Below are 20616 nucleotides of genomic sequence, written 5' to 3'. Positions count from 1 at the left end.
TGGGATTTGGAATGAGAAGATATCTTTCCTTTTACCTCCGCCAAGGAGGCTGTTTATTCCATAGTCAATAATTTCCCAACAGATTTCCACAAATCAGGGGTGCTATGATCCTCTTAAGAAGACCTTATTTCATTTTGATGTCAATCCAGGATATTTGTAATAGAAATATTATGATTTTTGTCATTTCTAATTTCACTACAAACAAAAACTGCATGAATCCCAATGACAAAATTCAAGCATACGACTTCTCAGCAGAAATTACTTTCTTTTTCTTTTTCCACCATAGTTTTGTAGATGGTGGTTCTGTGTTCACAATAAATTCACAATAGTAAGGCTAAAAACAACTTCCAAAATGTTCAACTAGTATTTTCCCAAATGTCGTGGGGATAATCCAGGAAAAGGAAAGGAAAAGAATTACTGTTGCAAAGACACATCAGTAGGGTAAAACTAACCTGTCTCATGACGGGCTAAACCCAGCTCATGTTTCCTATTAGTGGGTGAACAATCCAACGCTTGGTGAATTCTGCTTCACAATAATAGGAACAGCCGACATAAAAAACAAACAAACAAAAAAAAAACTTAAATTATATTAGGAAAGCAGGAAGTGAACAAATGTAACAGTTACTGATTGTAAAAGTACCAGATGGAGGGGTAGGATTTAATAAGCTTTGCTTCTTCCTACTCCTTTTGGACATGTGGAACTGTGAACTGATTATGTGATGCATTCAATTGTAATCTGATGCATGTTGAAATGAAATAAAACCATTACCATTACTATGAAAGCCGTTTTTTCCCAGTGTCTTTCCCATGGTGGAGTCAAGAGCACTGATTTTAATTGAGCAAGTGAGGCCAGCAGTTCATTGGATGTTGCTGTGGGGTCTTTTGTGACTTTTTGTTTGGGTTGTCGCTGCGCTTTTGGGGTTATTTTGCCAGCCACTCCTGGAAAGGGTCACCAGTCGATTTGTGGATAATGGCTCTCACTGTGGTTTGTTGGAGTCCCAAAATGGCATTCTAACCTTTCCCAGACTGACAGATTTTCATTGTACAGAAATTACTTTATTTTTATTTTTCCACTGTAGTTTTGTAGATGGTGGTTATGTGTTAGATTCACAATAAATTCACATAGTAATGCTAAAAACTATGCTAACAACAAGGTAGCTAACCCAACCCCTAACCCTAACCCAGGGGTGGGAAAATATTTTGACTTGTGGGCCGCATTGAGTTAATAAAATTGTCCGGGGCAGCCAGAACATATATTTAACACACACACTATTTTATGCTTATAATTTTCCTTGAATTATTAGTGTAATTTAATCTGTATAAAGGTTATACTATCAGCTGTATGTTCTCATGTCCATTTTTTTGGGGAGAACACATCAAACTATGTCATTTAATTTTACAGTTGTTTTTTTTAGACATCCGACTTGCAAGTCATTTTGCCAGTTTGTATATAACAAGTTGAAATACTTAGAAAGCAACTAGGCCGCATTCAAACACTTGGTGGGCCGCATGTGGCCCCCGAGCTGTAGTTTGCCCACCCCTACCCTAACCCTACCCTAACCCTATACAGCCATTGCCAGTAGAAAATGGACACAAGGGATTAAAATACATGATAATATTTTACAGTGATTTCTGTAATGTTTGATTAGTGTAACCATATGGGATAACTGATATGGAACTCTGAATTTCCTGATAATGCATTGCATGAAAATTCCAATCAGCCTTGTCCTTGGTCCATTAAAAGTTACCTGATGGTAGAACATTTGGACCCAGCAGAGGACCAGCCCTGACCCATTTAAAGTCCACTTCCGTTTATCACAGCCAGGTGTTGAACTCACTTGTGTTTGACGAGCTCATTAGGCTGCTCACAGACAATTAAACAATAAGATAATTAAGCTGAATTAATGTCAAGTGTCCCAGGAACTGTTAGACGGGTGCCTCGAGCTAAGGTATGGAGATGGCAGCAGGTGGCTGAGTGCAGCGTTTGCAAGCGGAGCATCTGCTTCGCTTCGTTACATCTTACCGACTGTGTGCGAGCGTGAGACTGATTCTCATCACTCTGATTGTTCCACTTGTGTTTGCCGTGACACTGATAGTAATTGCAGCAGCATTTGGCTGCACCGCAAATGGAAGTGTGATGAGCGTTCAGCGGTCACCGAGGGCGTTTGAATGGTCATTGGAATATCTTAGTGTGGTTGTTCATATGTGTGTTCTTGTTCCCTCGTCGGTACATGTTAGTGATCTATTGCATTGTTTTGGAGTGGACCCGTTACTTCTATTCCAGAAAAATAGTTCTTCGTGTTCGCTGTCATGATAAAAATGTCACCGCCCTTATGGAAAAAAATATATATTGCAGTATATTGGCAAATATAATGCAATGTATTAGGAAATATATTTCCATATATGGGATCTTATGTTTATATTTTCCAATATATTGCAATATATGCATAGACCATATATGTGTATATATTGATACATATAAACAAATATCTTGCGATCAAGACCAAAAACGGACTATATTTTTACATATAAAATTGCATATAATTTGGGATATATAAACTCATATATTATATATTTGGATTTAATATATTTCAATATATTGAAAGTGGCAATCATTTGTATATTCTGCAATTACATGAATATATAATATATTGTATAATATATGTACAAAAATATATTATTCCATGTATTTATAATATATAATGTATTGGAAAATATAATGGAAAAATAATATATTATAATATAATACAATATATTGATAAATATATTTTCTTTTCATAAGGGCGTACTTTGGTTTATATACACGCCAGTTATCTAAATAGGACATTCTTGGCGCTTTTTGGAGGCTTTGAAGTTGAAATAGGTGTGTCCCTTTATGTGCATTGTTAGCTCCCACATGCTAGCTCTTTTACTGTCTTTAGAATGCGCAGAAAAGAGAAATACATTTGTGGTCATGTTTCACATAAGGATTGTGGATGATGGGGAAAAAAATCAATTAAAAATTATATTTTCCTTAATAACCAGCAAGTCGCCCTGTGATTGGCTGGCGACCAGTCCAGGGTGTACCCTCGCCCAAAGACAGCTGGGATAGGCTCCAGCACCCTCCCTTGTGAGGAAAAGCGGTAAAAAATGAATGAATGAATTAACTAGCAAGGCTTCCAGGTACTGAAGCAGCAAAGCCATCACACTACCTCCACCATATTTTACTGTTAGTATGATGTTTTTTTTTCTGAAATGCGTCATTACATTTACACCACACATAACTTCCAAAATGTTCAACTAGTATTTTCCCAAATGCCCAATTTTCCCAATTTCCCAAATTTTTTGTTGTTATTGTGGGGTCTTTTGTGACTTCTTGCTTGGGTTGTCGCTGCACTCTTGGGGTGATTTTGGTTGGCTGTCTACTCCTGGAAGCGTCACCACTCTTTCAATTTTTTGCCATTTGTGGATAATGGCTCTCACTGTGGTTTGTTGGAGTCCCAAAGCTTTAGAAATTGATTTCTAATCTTTCCCAGACTGACATACATATTTTCACTTTACAGAAATGACTTTCTTTTTTGTTATTTCCTGAATTGTCCGAATACTTTTGTTTGCCACAAATAATAGGTTTTATCTCACAAGCACAGCTTAATGGAGCACAGATGCTCATTTTCGCTCTCAGATTTTATATACACCATTTCATTCAGCTCCAAATAATCAGTGCGACACTCACTCCTGTGCTCAGAAATGTCACACGATTTATTTTTACTGTGGTATTATCAATCAAGACGTCGGAGGATACAGACTGTTTATGGACATTTTTTTTTTTTTTTTTACAATCAATCCCAACTTTTTATAGCAGTTCTTTTCAAGGCTGTGCCTTTCAGTTTCTCATTTGCCATAGTTGAGGAAGCAAGCGGCGGATCAGAGGCTCAGTAGAGCCACAAATTTAAAAATCAGATTTTCTGCTCTGGTGTCAATGGACCCCGTGACTCACAGCGAATGGATTCGTAGATCTGGATCCTGTTTCTAAACAGTTTCTGGGCAACTGACCAATGCTATCAAAGAGTGGAAAAGCCTTTTAATTCCCATGGCATGTTTATTGATCATAACACTGCCTTTTGATATGTGCTGCTAGACGGAACGCTCTTCCTGAATATCAATGAAGCCCCCATTGACAGGCAGATAGAGTGGGAATATTGTCAAGGCCTTGTTCCTGTTGTACGTTTTTTATTGCAGCCTTTCTCGGTTGTCTTCTCTTTTGCCTCGCACCATTCATTATATGCTGGTTTTTTTCCTCTTGCCAATTTTTCACATTCTCTCCTCTCTCTAGCTCGCTCACCCCACTCAGACTTTGTTTATCATCATGTCACAATCAGCTCGGCGGTGTGGGCAACATGTCAACATTTTTCTCCTTTTGCTGTGTTAAATATGCCAACAGCATTGTTCTTTTCGTGCATGGTTCTTTTTATGTCATCACACAAAGGAGCCCTATGTTAATGTTGTGTTTGAGGTCAACATCTTTGGTGTGTTTGATGCACAAGTTAAAAACTGAACTAAAGAAAAATGGATGATATATATAATAATTTTAGGGCTGCACGGTGGACTAGTGGTTAGCGCGCAGACCTCACAGCTAGGAGACCAGGGTTCAATTCCACCCTCGACTATCTCTGTGTGGAATTTGCATGTTCCTGTTTCCTCCCACATTCCAAAAACATGCTAGGTTAATTGGTGACTCCAAATTGTCCATAGGTATGAATATGAGTGTGAATGGTTGTTTGTCTATATGTGCCCTGTGATTGGCTGGCCACCAGTCCAGGGTGTACCCCGCCTCTCGCCCGAAGACAGCTGGGATAGGCTCCAGCACACCCCACGACCCTCGTGAGGATAAGTGATGGAAAATGAATGAATATTATAATTTCAAATATTGTACTGTGGGCTGCACGGCGGTCGAGTGGTTAGTGCGCAGACCTCACAGCTAGGCAACAAGGGTTCATTTCCACCCTCGGCCATCTCTGTGTGGAGTTTGCATGTTCTCCCCGTGCATGCGTGGGTTTTCTCCGGGTACTCCGGTTTCCTCCCACATTCCAAAAACATGCTAGGTTAATTGGCGACTCCAAATCGTCCATAGGTATGAATGTGAGTGTGAATGGTTGTTTGTCTATATGTGCCCTGTGATTGGCTGGCCACCAGTCCAGGATGTATATTATAATTTCATATATTGTACTGTAAAAAAAAAGAGAATTTAATGAGAATTAATGCATGGTAAAGTAAAGCATGAAATTTGGTACACATTTTTGGGGGGGGGCTTACAAGCACTTATCTGTCAAATTTGAGCAAGATTGGTTGAAATACATGGCCGCCATCATGCAAAACATTCTTCCAGATGCAGGGGCGGGTCTTGGCAACTAATGGACCATTTGTCAAATGATTATAAAACTTTGAGGATATTTGTATGAAATGTATGCTAGCACCTCGCCTCTCGCCCGAAGACAGCTGGGATAGGCTCCATCACCGCCCGGAACCCTTGTGAGGATAAGCGGTAGAAAATGAAGGAATGAATGAATGAATGAATGTATGCTAGCATGTCAAACAAAACTTTTTGAAAACAACCCATAAGGCATAAGAAAAGCATATGAGTTAGTCTGCATAATGGAATTTAAGGCAAAATGAGGTTCAGACCTTCGATGCATGAAAACATTTGCATCAACTGACCTTACTCAATTTGTATTGACGACCCTGCCATGGGGGGTACTGTGATTATCGATGTATCACTTAGAGTTAGAACACCACGGGGGACTGTTACTTTATACAGGAATGTAAAGACATTACATTAAAACATGCAGCTTTTTTTCTACAAGGAGTATCTTCGAAGAGTTTGATTAAAAATGTATGTAAGTATGCATCTCATGATTTACAACCACTATTCACAGTACAGCTCTCTGCACATTTTGGCTTTTTGTTGTTGCGTCTCTGTGCTGAATAATAATAATATATCTCCGAAATTCATACATATTCAAGGATTAAACTCTAGACAAAAATGTATGTCTGTAAGTAATGGCTGAGACTAGGAAATTATTTCTATTCAAGGTTTCCCAGAGGATATATTGTGAATTATGGTTGTATAATTCATTATAGTGCATAAAGTAGAGCCCCCATGAGCCCCCATGAAGGCTAAACCGGCGGTCCCCAACCTTTTTTAACCGGCTCGTGTTCTTACAAATCGAGAGGGTAGTGTTGTTGAACAATGGTGTGTTCAAGGACCATCCAGTGGGGACAGGTCACCGCTCACAATAAGTGTGTTTTGTTTTTCATTCATTCATTTTCTATCGCTTATCCTCACGAGGGGTTGCGGGGGGTGCTGGAGCCTATCCCAGCTGCCAGCCAGGACTGGTGGCAAGCCAATCACAGGGCACATATAGACAAACAACCATTCACACTCACATTCATACCTATGGACAATTTGGAGTCGCCAATTAACCTAGCATGTTTTTGGAATGTGAGAGGAACTGAACATGAACATTCCAAAAAATGTAATTATTTATGTCTTAATTGTTTATGCCTTAAATGTATTATTTTCTGTTATGTTTACTATAAATGTGTGTAAAAGTGGTTATAGGGGTGTTATTTCATGTTGAGAGGTCTCTAATAATGTTCATTCATTCATTCATTCATTTTCTACATTCTACCGCGGGGTACACCCTGGACCGGTCGCCAGCCAATCACAGGGCACATATAGGCAAACAACCATTCACACTCACATTCATACCTATGGACAATTTGGAGTCGCCAATTAACCTAGCATGTTTTTGGAATGTGGGAGGAAACCGGAGTACCCGGAGAAAACCCACACATGCACGGGGAGAACATGCAAACTCCACACAGAGATGGCCGAGGGTGGAATTGAACCCTGGTCTCCTAGCTGTGAGGTCTGCGCGCTAACCACTCGATCACCGTGCAGCCATGTGTTTTTTTGGGTTTTTTTTCATTTCACCTGAAAGCTTTCCACAGCCCGATTTGGCCCCCACCCATTTGCGTCGTAGTTACTCCCCCTGGGGTAAACAATGATGCTGAGGAGATTATCATTTAGCTTCTTTCAGTATTAACCCAAAGCAGGATTTTTAGGTTTCTTCCCCCTTTTGCTCATCTTCACCTCCAGTAAGTGTCGGACATTATTTTCTTGGATCTTCACACGTCCCCACCAGTCATCTTTTTCTGCAGTTAATGCGCTGTGTCGGTTAGACCACATTGAGCCTGCAATCGAATAACTGTCAGCGCCTGTGGTTGACAGAGTCACTTATTGGTGTGTTTTAGCAGCGTTCCAGTTTCCAGCCATAGACTTTAAGCTGGTTAAAGGATGTTGTTTTCAAATGTGATGCAAATTGATGGCGAGCGCTGTCATCGATTACGATGTGAAGTCAACCTCAGGATGGAATATTTCATTGACTTCTGGTCTCATCTGGTATAATTCCTTCTTATACCCTGACAGTGTGTTTACATGAAAATCAATAAGGAGCGTTTGTATTAAATCTGTTTGCTGTGGGCACACCGGACTACCAGAGAGACTAACTAGATGTAGTTCAATCAACCATCACGAGGACACTGTACCTGGCAACCCATTATGATGCTAGCATTAACCTCGATAGCAGCGGTTGCCAAACTTTTTAATCTCTTCTCTTTAAAAGCAAAATATTGCTACGCTGGGACTGTTATGTTCGCTTCTGTGGCATCATCCATATTAGCATATGCTTTCTCACCAAGCTAATTGTTGCTAGCAACTCTATGGCTAGCAGCCCTTGTTTACTAGTAGCCCTGCCTCTACAAAGAGCCCAAATGAGATGACGAGAGGGCTCACTCTGTGTTCATTGCACTCATTGACCCAACAGACGGATGAAGAGTGAACACTCTTGTCATCCAGCCTGTGTGGTACGGAGTAGGGGCGTGACTCGGTTCTGAGGACGAGGGGGGGGCTATTATTATTATATTATAGCCCATTATTATTACTATCGTCATTCTTCTTCTGATTATTATTAGTAGGCTAGTATTAGCCTGCTTATTAGCTTGCTTATTAGCCTTCTTTTGCCCTATTATATAAAATTTGTCAAAGATTTTTTTGTAAAAAAAATCAATAACTTTTTTTTTAATCAATAAAAAATAAAAAATTATTTAGGGGGGTTTAAGAACATTTTAGGGCAGGGGTCTCAAACACGCGGCCCGCGGGCCAAATGTGGCCCGTAGGACACTAGTTTGAAGCCCCCGCCTTGATATGAAAGTTTAATGTTAGTGCGGCCCGCGCAAGTTTGATATGGATGCTGTATGGTATCATGTACCCAGAAAAAATTATTACGTTTGATTAATGTTCATGTTAAAGGTTAAATAACTGTTAATAGTTATCCTGCCTATCCGTGTGGAAGTGGTAAGTTTTTGGCTATTCAAGTTTAAAGGAAATAACTTGGAGGCTACCGTTTAGGTCGCTAGCTCTCTAGTTTGCGAGTTAGCATGTGTCTCAAGACCCTGCAGTTGTGCAATATGTTGTAAATAAAAAGAGTATAAATGTGACTATAGTCGTGTTTTGTCATGTCTACAGGGCTCTAATAATGCTTTGTTAATTTTAATCTAAAAAAAAAATTATTTGTTTACCCACCAACTATATGTGGTTTCTTAAGTTTTCATTATTTGCTGTTTTATTATAATTATTATATTTATTTATTTATTACTGATTGATTGATTTTCTTTATTCTTGATTTGTTTATTTATTTTTCATCTTATTTTGTGCAGAAAAATAAAAATTAAGATATTTGAGAACAGTGGAATGTTTTATCAGAGCTTTTATTGTAGAAAATCGGAACCAAAGCACTGAAAAAGTTTGTATATTTTTCTGTTTTTAATAAATGTGTTTTTTTTTGTGGCCCAGCCTTGCCCAGACCCTAGCTCCAGTGGCCCCCAGGTAAATTGAGTTTGAGACCCCTGGTATACAGGCAACATGACAATTTATGGGGGTTGAATTATCAACCTTTTTGATTGTCTCTCCCCACATCTTTATCATCCCAGCCATCTTCCACTCTCATTAACTGTAGATATTTCTACTTTATTAAAGTCTGACCGGAACAAATCATCCAACTTTAATGGCCCCCAGAGAGGTGAATAATCCTGGTCTTTTGCATTCCCTCCTCTCTTCCTGTATCTCGTCCTTTGCTCCACTTCCTTCTTTGTACCTCTTGTCTTTTCACTCCTCATTTCTCACTGTTTTCTCCTCCCAGCCACCTTCACCTCCCTTCCTCTGTTCCTCCCTCCTCCTCCTCTTGCTGCCCGGCATGACGTGGGATCACATCAAGGAACCGTGTTGCCGGGAGTAACGGGGATTGAGAGAGACGGGTTGGAATGCAACTCCAGTGGAGCCCCTGAGACCATTTGAAGGAGGAAGAGGAGGAGGAGGAGGAGGAGGGACTATTTCCACTTTGTGCTTTTCTCAAGTGTTTCACCCCAATACACATTCTTTTTTTTTTTTTTTTTTTTTTTTACTACCACCATCACCCTTCCATCCTCTCTGCATCCTTACACATCTTCTTTGCCCTTTTGCTTGACTTTTCGGGGGCTGTTTATTGGCCCTCTGTCAGGCTGTCCAACCAGGCCGCCTGTTTGTCTGTTAGCAGTGTAAATGCCAGCTAAACAGACAGTGGCAGAAGCAGCGAGGGTAAACACATGATGCAAATGCACACACACACACACACACACACACACACATTCTCTGTCATCAGCAGAATGAAAGTGCTTTCTGGTGTTATTTGAATGAGACAGAAAAGATCCCCATTCAGCCCCCCGTGCCCAGCTTTTATTAACACACCGAGTCACTCCCTTTCCTCACACATTCCCTGTGTACGGCTCCCAAACAAGCGAGGTAGCATTCCTGCTCAGGTAGGGATCCTCTCTCTCTCCTTTCGTTGGCCCCCTTTGCTCCCTCTTTTGCCCCCCCCCCTCTCTTTCTCTCTCAATTTCTCTTTCTCTCTCTCTCGCAATAAGCACAGATGCGTAAAGGGGCGGTCAAACTCTCCACACATCCACCACTGGCTGAAGCAGCAGCAGCAGAAGAAGAAGAAGTCTCTCGTTGGACCGAACAACCATGCAGGACCATGCGGCGTGGCTCCATGCAGCGTGGAGTGACATGTGGACTCACCCGGACCTTTCAGAAGCAAGGATGCAGAGGAGGAATGCAGGGGTGAGGCGTTCAAGGACCACCCGGCTTCCCATGCATGGATGCTCCACTCTTTTTTTTTTTTTTTTTTTTTTTTTCCTTCTCTCTTTGCACGACTCTGAATCAGAAAGGGTATTTTTACATGTATGTTTTTATTCCTATCCTGTGTCTATTTTCACGTTTATAATCTGGTAGAGGTTTGTTAATTAGCAGCTTGATTGACAGCTGCTGTATCTTTCATATCCTGCTTCGTGACATTGAGGGAGACAAGAATGTTGAATTAACTGACAAATACCATAACTTGGTCCCGAGAGCATAGAAATATATATTTCTAGGAATGTTAAAGAAAGAGTAGCAAGATGGCCGAGTTTCTCAGGCTTGTGTTTTCATGTTGTTCAACACTTTCAATAGAAGGTGATGTGTTTTCAACATGTGCCACACAAGTCATTTTCTGGGAGAATTGGCTCCTCCCACATTTAGTCAACTTGATATGTGGGCTTATTAACAAATATATATTACAAAATTATATTTACTAAAATTGCTAAATGAATTTAGATTTGGAAACTATTGTAGATGTTTCAATAAATTATTTTTTATTGTATTGTATAATATTGAAGAAATATCTTCATTTACAGTTTTTGTATTCTCTTAACCACATATATATCTATATTTTTTTTCATATTTTTTCATATTTTTCTAGCTGTTTATATATTTTTAATTGAGTTATTTTATTTTATTTTATTTTATTTTATTTTATTTTATTTTATTTTATTTTATTTTATTTTATTTTATTTTATTTTATTTTATTTTATTTTATTTTATTTTATTTTATTAAACCAAGGCAAAAACTCATCAACAGGTCAATGATGGAGCCTTACAGACGACCTTGTGGTTAAAGTAAACCCATGTAGTGCAAAGTGGCTTCATGTCCATTTCCCCTCTGTGCAATTCCTTTCAATGTTATTTATTTACAGTCTTCTACCTATAATGCATGTGTGTGTACGTGTATGTGCTCATACAACCCAGTCTACCCAATGTCCAGTGCGCTGTATGGCTTTTTATTCCTATCTGACTCTACTGATGCTTCATATAGGGATGGAAGCCATGCACCGCGCTGGAAGCACAACACACTGGAACACTGACTGCACACAGTATACATATACAAATGCACACAATGCATGTGATTGTCACGTATAATGGCTGCAGACATGTAGTCCCCTGGTAGGTAGACCACTACAGTGAGTTAGTCTGAAGCTGTTTTTGAGTCAGTCAGCTGACAGATGACTTTCTGAAGTGAACCTCAACAAAATTGATATTGATCTCAGCAAAGAGGAGCAGAATTGGACTCTGATGAATCAAATCAATTTGAAACCTGAGAAGCAGAGCTCATTTCAGGGGACCTGTCGGCAAAATAACACGATGAAGAACCATTTAGTCACAGTTATCGACCGGACTAGTTGTTATTCAGGGTCGCCTGGCGGTGTGTAAGGCACTCAAGATGCTTGTAAGACACAGGGACAACCATATATGACAGTGTGAACTCTTATTGTAGGAAGGACCTATGTTGTTGTCGCTTTTAACTCCAGAGAAACTCAAATATATGGAAGTTAGGAACTTAAAGTGTACTTAACACATTGACAGCCCACTTTGACCTTTTATGATAGTCACAGTTTGACCATAGAACACATTATTTATATTTTCTATGTGGAAAAGCAAAACAAATCATAGACCAACCTTAGAAGTTATTTTTCCATCTCTGTGAAATTCAAAATTCATTCTACAGGTACACAGCAGCAATGCTTTTATTTTTGTACACTCACATGAACTCAAACCTCATGAATCATTTGCAATCCTATATAAAACATCCTGTTTTATGCATTGTGTTGTGAGACAACAAGATGCAATGTTGATGGCAAGAATGTAAATTATATTATTTTGTAACCTGTGATGAATACATGTTTTCCATTAAAATACGGATGTCTTTATTTCTTTATGTTCTTTTGTAGAGACCAGACCCACCTGTTTAGATTTGTCAATATCCTCTTGTTTTGCAATAAAGCTTGTAACACACGCTTAGACCGCTTTGCCTTTCCTTTACCGCCACCCTCTGGACAAACATAGTAATAGCAGTGCAGTGCAATAATAAAACATTTTGGAAACGTTATCCAAATGGCCACATAAATGATGATACCTGTGACTTTCTCATAATTTCGACTTTTTGTCTAATAATTTCGACTTTTTATCTCATAATTTCGGCTATTCATCTCATAATTTTGACCATTTATCTCATAAGTATGACTTTTTATCTCATAAGTATGACTTTTTATCTCAAAATTTCGACTTAATCTCATAATTTCGACTTTTTAATCTCAAAATTTCGACTTTATCTCATACTTTCGACTTTCTTATCTCATAATTTCTGTTGGACAAATGATCTTACAGAAAACCTGTAATACACAAACCAACCAAATAATTTCCAGAAAACAATCACTTTGATTTCATAGGAATAACTGACACTATTTTTGCGTATTTCATTATTCATGACGAATATTGTACAAAACCTTTGTGGGCTGCAGGACACTAGATGGCGGTAAACAGCCACAAGTTTGTCGAGGAATCCACAATTGATAAGCGAAGAAGCTGACCGGAAGTTACGTCAGAGCCCCGCCTCCTTCAAGGAGTGGTGGAACTGTTGTTACAAAATCTCCACATTACAATTTTAAATAACTTCTCTTGCTTTGCGTAAGGATGTAATTTGACGCGGGGGACTGTGAGAATTATGCTGTACGTTCGTATTGTGATTTAAAAAAAGAAGAGAAGAAGTTCCCGAAGAAGAAGAACATGGCAAAGCGGCGTGTTTGTCCGGAGGCAGATGTCACTACAAAGAAGCTGAAGCAGGTGATGGAGGCAAAGAAGAGAGAAGTTAAAATGAAAGATGCAGGTAAAGAAGACACAACAAAGCTTTATGCAACCGTATAAAGTCTGTTCAATTATGTTGGTGTGTCAGGTAATACGGTAATACGTATTACTACCTTGACCACATACAATGCGTATCAAACGTATTCACTTCACCTTAGATGTTTAAGCCCTTTATTTTATTATTTCAGTTATTTTAACTAAAAAAAAACATTAATTCCACCAAACTATATGATTGAAAATGCTTTCTCCATGTCCTTACTTGTAGATGATGACAACACAGAAGTGTCCGAGACCCTCAGAAGGAAAGTCCAGCCCAAGCCACGTTCCTCCAAAGCTGCTGGGAAGGTTCCGTCCACGACGCCCACCAGCAAACACTTGCATTCTTCACCAGTAAAGATGGACAAAAAGATGAGCCTAGCAGCCTCCTCTGCTGCAAAGAAAGACCAGAAAATAGACGAAGAGGAGGAGGATGAGAGTGAGGAAGAGGAGGATGATTGGGAGGAAGTAGAAGGTAAATATAGGACATGACTTGGAACGATATTGAATTTGTTTTCATGACTTTTATTCATTTTTGTGTGTGGTAGAATTAGCCGAGCCGCTGGGTCCACCAGAGTCAACAGAACCAGTCCTGCCTACTGAGCCAGTACAGATAGAAATTGAGACCCCAGAGGTTCAGAAAAAGTGAGTTAACATGATGACGCAGGTAACTGATGTACTGTATATGCTCGAATTATTTGCCTTTACGCCCCTGAACCTCAAAAAGTTGGTGATAATAAGAGAGAGGCTCCCTGAAAACTCATTTTATTGTTTTATTTTTGAAACTTTTATAATAATTATATTGCCCACCCTCTGCCATCTCTGTGTGGAGTTTGCATGTTCTCCCCGTGCATGTGTGGGTTTTTTCCGGGTACTCCGGTTTCCTCCCACATTCCAAAAGCATTCATTCATTCATTTTCTACCGCTTGTCCTCACGAGGGTGCTGGAGCCTATCCCAGCTGTCTTCAGGCGAGAGGTGCGGTACACCCTGGACTGGTGGCCAGCCAATCACAGGGCACATATAGACAAACAACCATTCACACTCACATTCATACCTATGGACAATTTGGAGTCGCCAATTAACCTAGCATGTTTTTGGAATGTGGGAGGAAACCCGGAGTACCCGGAGAAAACCCACGCATGCACGGGGAGAACATGCAAACTCCACACAGCGATGGCCGAGGATGGGATTGAACGCTGGTCTCCTAGCTGTGAGGTCTGCGCGCTAACCACTCGATCGCTGTGCAGCCCATTCCAAAAACATGCTAGGTAAATTGGCGACTCCAAATTGTCCATAGGTATGAATGTGAGTGTGAATGGTTGTTTGTCTATATGTGCCCTGTGATTGGCTGGCGACCAGTCCAGGGTGTACCGCACCTCTCGCTCGAAGACAGCTGGGATAGGCTCCAGCATCCTCGTGAGGACAAGCGGTAGAAAATGAATGAATGAATGCTTTTGGAATGTGGGAGGAAACCCACATTCAATCAACAACCACCCTCACCCCCGCGACCCTCGTAAGGATAAGCGGTAGAAAATGAATGAATTAATAATTACATTGCATAAGAAAGTTGCCCCGTGATTGGCTGGCGACCGATCCAGAGTGTACCCCGCCTCTCGCCTGAAAACAGCTGGGATAGGCTCCAGCACCCCTGTGATCCTCATGAGGGTAAGCAGTAGAAAATGAATGAATGCATAAGAAAGTGAAAAGGAAAATACAGCTGTTTTTGACCAAATGGTTAGAGAGTAACAAGTACATTGGACAACGTTGCAGCAACAGAACCGATGTTGTCATAGCGGACGTACGGGGGTGTCATACAACTTCATGTCAAAAAATCCAAACTATCCCTTTAATAACCATGTAATAACCACATTCACAGCAGTCATTATAAAGTCAAAATGACTGTCAAGTAATTTCTGCTTTTGTAGGCAAAAGAAAAAGGCCGAATTTGAGATGTACCTGAGGCGGATGATGAACCGTTACAAGAAGGACCTGCTGATAGACACGCACAAGGTGAACACACACGGATTTCTTATATTCTTAGTGTCTGTATATATTCGTCTATAAGGTTGAGATGATTTTCTAGGTGCACCTCATGTGTCTGTTAGCCAACGCGATGTTCCGCAACCGCCTCTGCAGTGAACCCGACTTGCTGGCCATTACCCTGTCACTGCTGCCTGCCCGCATTAGCGCTGTCGCCAAAGAACGCATCGACCAAAACTACCTATCTGGGCTTCTCAAATGGTGTGGACACACTCATAATATCCTTAATGACATCACAACGGTACAGTATATGACTCAAGACAGCGAGTAAGACTAAGTTGAGATCCTTCTTTCAGGTTTCGAGCTAATTTCACACTCAACCCCAGTCTGTCCTACGAGGAGCATCCGAACCCTCGCTCTTTGCTAGAGAGACGTCTGGCCAGTCTATCAGCAAAGAACCACCAGGAGATGACACATGTCGGTACTGCTAGTAGTAGTTCACCGCCACCACTGCAATAGAATGAATGCAAGAATTATTTGATTGGTTGTATTTTTTTTTTGTTCCCTGTAGCTCTTCATGTTGGTCCTCAGGTCTCTACGGCTCTTTTGTCGCTTGGTTTTTTCTCTGCAGCCCATTCTTCTCAAAGCTCCATCAGCCAAGGTACCATCCGAGTTCAAAGATACAGGTTCATATGTATAAAGACACACGGCAGACATGGTTGTGTTGAATGCTGCAATGGGGGTGGAGCTGATCGGTGGAGGTTATCTGCGTTTTAAAGCAAGTATAGGCCCATATTGATACCATGCTTTATCGCTGATATCGGCCGATACAGATCGGTAGCTGATCTATCACAGCACCCCGAATAAAGACAAAATTATTATTACACAATATTTTTTGGTATAATTTTTAATTACAGAATATTAGCTTTTGGGTTTCAAGATTAACCTAAAATCCATAAGAACTTCGTTAAACTTAATTTGACGTTCTTTAAACTTTTGAAAACACATGTTCAACGTTTTTTAGTACTTTTTTTTGGTACTTTTAGTACAATAGATTACAGTTTAATCCATTTCAGGTTGTAGTTTGATCCTTTCGGTTCCCTTGGATCCTAAACAAGCTCTGCATTGTTATCTGTGGTAGTGTTCATGTGTGGGCGTTTTTAAAACTACAGTGTCGATTTCTTTTTTTTTCTTTTTTTTTTATAATTTATTCATTCATTATTATTATATTCTGAAACACAGTGTCTGATATCATTTATCCTGAATTAATTCATTATTATTATATTCTGAAACACAGTGTCTGATATCATTTGTCCTGAATTCATTCATTATTATTATGTACTGAATCACAGTGTCTGATATCATTTAACCTGAATTAATTAATTTTTATATACTGAAACACAGTATCTGATACCATTTATTCTATTTTTTTTGTGTGTGTCGATTTCTATCTTCTGTTATCTTACGTCCAGACAAAGGGGGCTGCAGCAGCTTCCGAATGCCCAGCAAAAACACTGCACAGCCAGGAAACATCTAAGGAGAAAATCTCTCCAGGCATGAAGAGAGGAGGAGGAGGGAAGGGTGCTGGAAGCAGAGGAGGGAAAAAGGCAAAGAGGGAAGAATTAAAGGAGGAAGAAGATGAGGGTGAGAAGAAGATTAAGGTGTCAGGAGGAGGACAGAGGCCAAAGAACTCCAAGCGACGCAGCATCGCCTCAAAGGTCAGCTACAAGGAAGAGAGCAACAGTGAGGATGAAGAGGAGCTCAGTGATGAGGAGTTTAAAGCATCGAGCAAAGAGGACAGTGACGATTCAGAGAGTGGAAAGAAAGCTAAACAGAGGAGCAACACAATCCAGAAAAGACGGAGTGGTGGAAAGAAAGCGGAAGTGAAAGATGAGGAAGAAAAAGAAAGCGAAGGAGTGACCAAAACAAAGCAAGGAAGGGCAAAGAAGAACATCGGTCCTGGAGCTGATGAGTGGATGGAGGTGTTCCTGGACAAAACCTCCTCCTGGGTCTGCGTACATGTGGAGCACGGAGTGGGGGCACCTCACCTCTGCTCCCAGAATGCAACACAGCCAATCACCTATGTGGTGTCCGTGGATGGAGACGGCTTTGTCAAGGACCTAGGGCGTAAGTACGACCCCACATGGATGACGACGACCAGGAAGAGGCGGGTGGAGGAGGAGTGGTGGGAGGAGACGCTGCAGCCGTTCCTGAGGCCTGAGGATGAGCGGGACAAAAAAGAAGAAACGGAGGTGAAACGGCAACGTGAACATCACATTTGGTGCTTGTTGAACACTTGTTGAATCGTACTTTTCTTCCCTTGCTCAGATGCAGAGACAGCTGCTCAACAAGCCCCTCCCCATCGCCATCACAGAGTACAAGAATCACCCGCTGTATGCCTTAAAGAGACACCTGCTCAAATATGAAGCCATCTATCCTCACACTTCCGCCGTACTTGGGTACTGTAGAGGAGAGCCTGTCTACTCCAGGTCAGCCTGTGCAACTACAACAATAATTACATCCAATTTAATATCAAGGAATATACATTTCATACATACATACATATTGGCTCTTAAACTCACCCACAAACGTTCAGCAAATACAAAATGTGAACAAGTGAGATCTCTCACACTGACACAGACATGTTTCGATGTCAGTTCAAAATAAAAATTATTTTTTTATGATACTGGCTATAGCGGTCGAGTGGCTAGCGCGCAGACCTCACAGCTAGGACACCAGGGTTCAATTCCACCCTAGGCCATCTCTGTGTGGAGTTTGCATGTTCTCTCCGTGCATGCGTGGGTTTTCTCCGGGCACTCCGGTTTTCTCCCACATTCCAAAAACATGCTAGGTTAATTAGCGACTCCAAATTGTCCATAGGTATGAATGTGAGTGTGAATGGTTGTTTGTCTATATGTGCCCTGTGATTGGCTGGCCACCAGTCCAGGGTGTACCCCGCCTCTCGCCCGAAGACAGCTGGGATAGGCTCAAGCACCCCCACGACCCTCGGTAGAAAATGAATGAATGATACTGGCTTTAAATTATAAATGTTTGTGAGTATAAACGCCTATTTAGGAACATTCAGAAAGGATTATTATTAAATAAGGCCTCACAATTAGCACATGAGCAATCATCATCCATTCATGTTCTAAAACACTTATTCCGAAAGTGAGCTACTTGAACAATTCCAAAAATGATTTGTAATATGGAGAAGAGGTATAATTAATAAAAAATGCTTTTTCTTACAGTAAAGATGTGATGTAGCATGACAGTTACACAGGCCGTGTGGTCTCTGTCGAGACTGACAAACCGTTATTCGCACAATATCACCTTCAAGCCCTTGTTGCAGCATCGAAATGAAACAACGAGGGCTGCATGGCGGTGTAGAGGTTAGCGCGCAGACCCAAGTTCAATCCCACTCTCGGCCATCTCTGTGTGGAGTTTGCATGTTCTCCCCCTGCATGTGCAGGTTTTCTCCGGGTACTCCGGTTTCCTCCCACATTCCAAAAAATTGCTAGGTTAATTAGCGACTCCAAATTGTCCATAGGTATGAATGTGAGAGTGAATGGTTGTTTGTCTATATGTGCCCTATGATTGGCTGGCCACCAGTCCGGGGTGTACCCCGCCTCTCGCCTGAAGACAGTTGGGATAGGCTCCAGCACCCCCTACAACACTCGTGAGGATAAGCGGTAATGAATGAATTTCCTGAATGCACCATTTTGTACAGCAGGGGTCCCTCTTGTTGTGGCCCAGAGAGATGAACAGATGAAACACAGTCAAATTGTTAACTGTTGTTCAGTGAACTTATTGACATCTTCCATCCTGCTAGAGATTGTGTGCATACGCTACACTCCAGAGACACGTGGCTGAAAGAAGCACGGACTGTAAGAATAGGAGAAGTGCCCTACAAGGTGAGAGACAATAATTGATGTTTGCCAAATAATCTTTGCTAAAGTATCATTTATATGCATTTTGTTGAACATGTCAGATGGTGAAGGGCTTTTCTAATCGTTCCCGCAAAGCTCGTATGATGTCTGAGCAGAAGGATGAAAATGACTTGGCTCTGTTTGGAGAATGGCAGACTGAAGAGTATCAACCACCCATAGCTGTGGATGGAAAGGTAACCATGTGCTATCACAGTGGGTGGAAGCTACTTACTGTCCACACACTATAAACTTATGCTTATTTCTTTACCTGTCTTACGTTACTTTCAGGTTCCCCGCAACGACTATGGTAACGTCTACCTATTTAAACCCTGCATGTTGCCGGTGGGCTGTGTCCACCTCAGACTGGCAAACCTGAACCGTGTTGCCAAGAAGTTGGACCTGGATGCTGCCCCTGCCGTCACCGGCTTCGACTTCCATGGGGGATATTCACACGCAGTGTAAGACAACACAGCACTCTTGAAAATGCGCAACTAATTAGCGCCCAACACTCAGAATTACGAGTGCGCCTGAACGCCTTACAGTGCCGGGATACTGCAGCAGCAAGCAAGTTGTTCCTTGCTCTGTGTGCATCATATCAACAAATTAGTTTGTTTTAATGATTACTTACTAAGAGTGTTTCATCTTCAAGATTTAATATTGGTGTCATGAGGTTAGAAAAGTGTGCTAAAAGTATATACATATATATCAAACATGTGTTCCCAGCACTGACGGCTACATAGTGTGTGAAGAGCACGAGGAGATCCTGAGGGCCGCCTGGGTGGAAGAGCAAGAGCTTCAGAAACAGAAAGAGAAGGAGGTGCGTGGGTGTGCTCATTTAAAAGACATTTGTCCGTGATTGATTCAGTGCCTTACCATAAAACGAAACTGCCTCCTCTCTTGCATTATTCAGAAACGAGAAAAGAGGGTTGTCTCCAATTGGACTCTGCTCGTGAAGGGCCTGCTGATCCGAGAACGCCTTAAACAGCGTTACGGCAAGAAGGGCCTCTCTTCCAATAAAGTTGCTGGAGACAAATGTGACGGCCTTTCATCAGATGAGGACATTGTTGCTGAGGAAAATCCCTGCAGCAAAACGGCATCGGAGACCTTGGCTATGTCCTGGCCCCAAAACAGACAAGCAGAACAAGAGACAGGAGGGAGTGTCAGAATATTGAAGACAAAGCGGGACATGAGAGGGAAAGAGAAACATTTGTTCCCGTTTGAGAAAGCATGAGACTGCAGAAATCATTTGCACTTAATTCACTGGAATCACAAAGCACTGACTACCATGCGTATGCATAAATCCACAGACAGGTTTAATGACATCAAAAGAGCCATATGTGCTCTATTATAAACAATATGACAATAAACACATTTCAAACACAGGCCACATAAAACGGGTACACACATTTTTGTACAGGAAATGTTAAGTCATTTGCTTGCATTTGTAATCCTTACAACAAAACTATTTTTTGTACGTGAATAAAAGAAAAATCATGTTGGGTGTTCATGGATGCATGGAACTATTTTTTATGTTTGAATGTTTTAATTGTTAACATACAGGGGAATAATTAAAAAAAAACAAT

The 20616-nt window shown here is 40.9% G+C and overlaps 1 protein-coding gene across 1 annotated transcript; it reads left to right on the top strand.

Moving 5' to 3' along the window:
- Positions 1–12832: 12832 nt before the first annotated feature.
- Positions 12833–20558, top strand: xpc (xeroderma pigmentosum, complementation group C). The gene is made up of 14 exons (XM_058084279.2): positions 12833–13112; positions 13356–13601; positions 13675–13771; positions 15053–15137; positions 15211–15368; positions 15464–15584; positions 15679–15768; positions 16580–17359; positions 17436–17596; positions 18937–19018; positions 19096–19227; positions 19322–19491; positions 19757–19850; positions 19944–20558. The coding sequence occupies exons 1-14, from the start codon at positions 13013–13015 to the stop codon at positions 20262–20264; spliced, it is 2637 nt and encodes an 878-aa protein (XP_057940262.2). The 5' UTR covers positions 12833–13012; the 3' UTR covers positions 20265–20558.
- Positions 20559–20616: the final 58 nt, after the last annotated feature.

The sequence above is a fragment of the Doryrhamphus excisus genome, linkage group LG17, assembly GCF_037039965.1.
Source record: "Doryrhamphus excisus strain RoL-2023G ecotype Guam linkage group LG17, RoL_Dexc_Guam_v1.1, whole genome shotgun sequence".
Taxonomy (NCBI): Eukaryota; Metazoa; Chordata; class Actinopteri; order Syngnathiformes; family Syngnathidae; genus Doryrhamphus; species Doryrhamphus excisus.
Note: the sequence above shows the minus strand (reverse complement) of the source record. Positions and strands in the feature narration are given on the sequence as shown.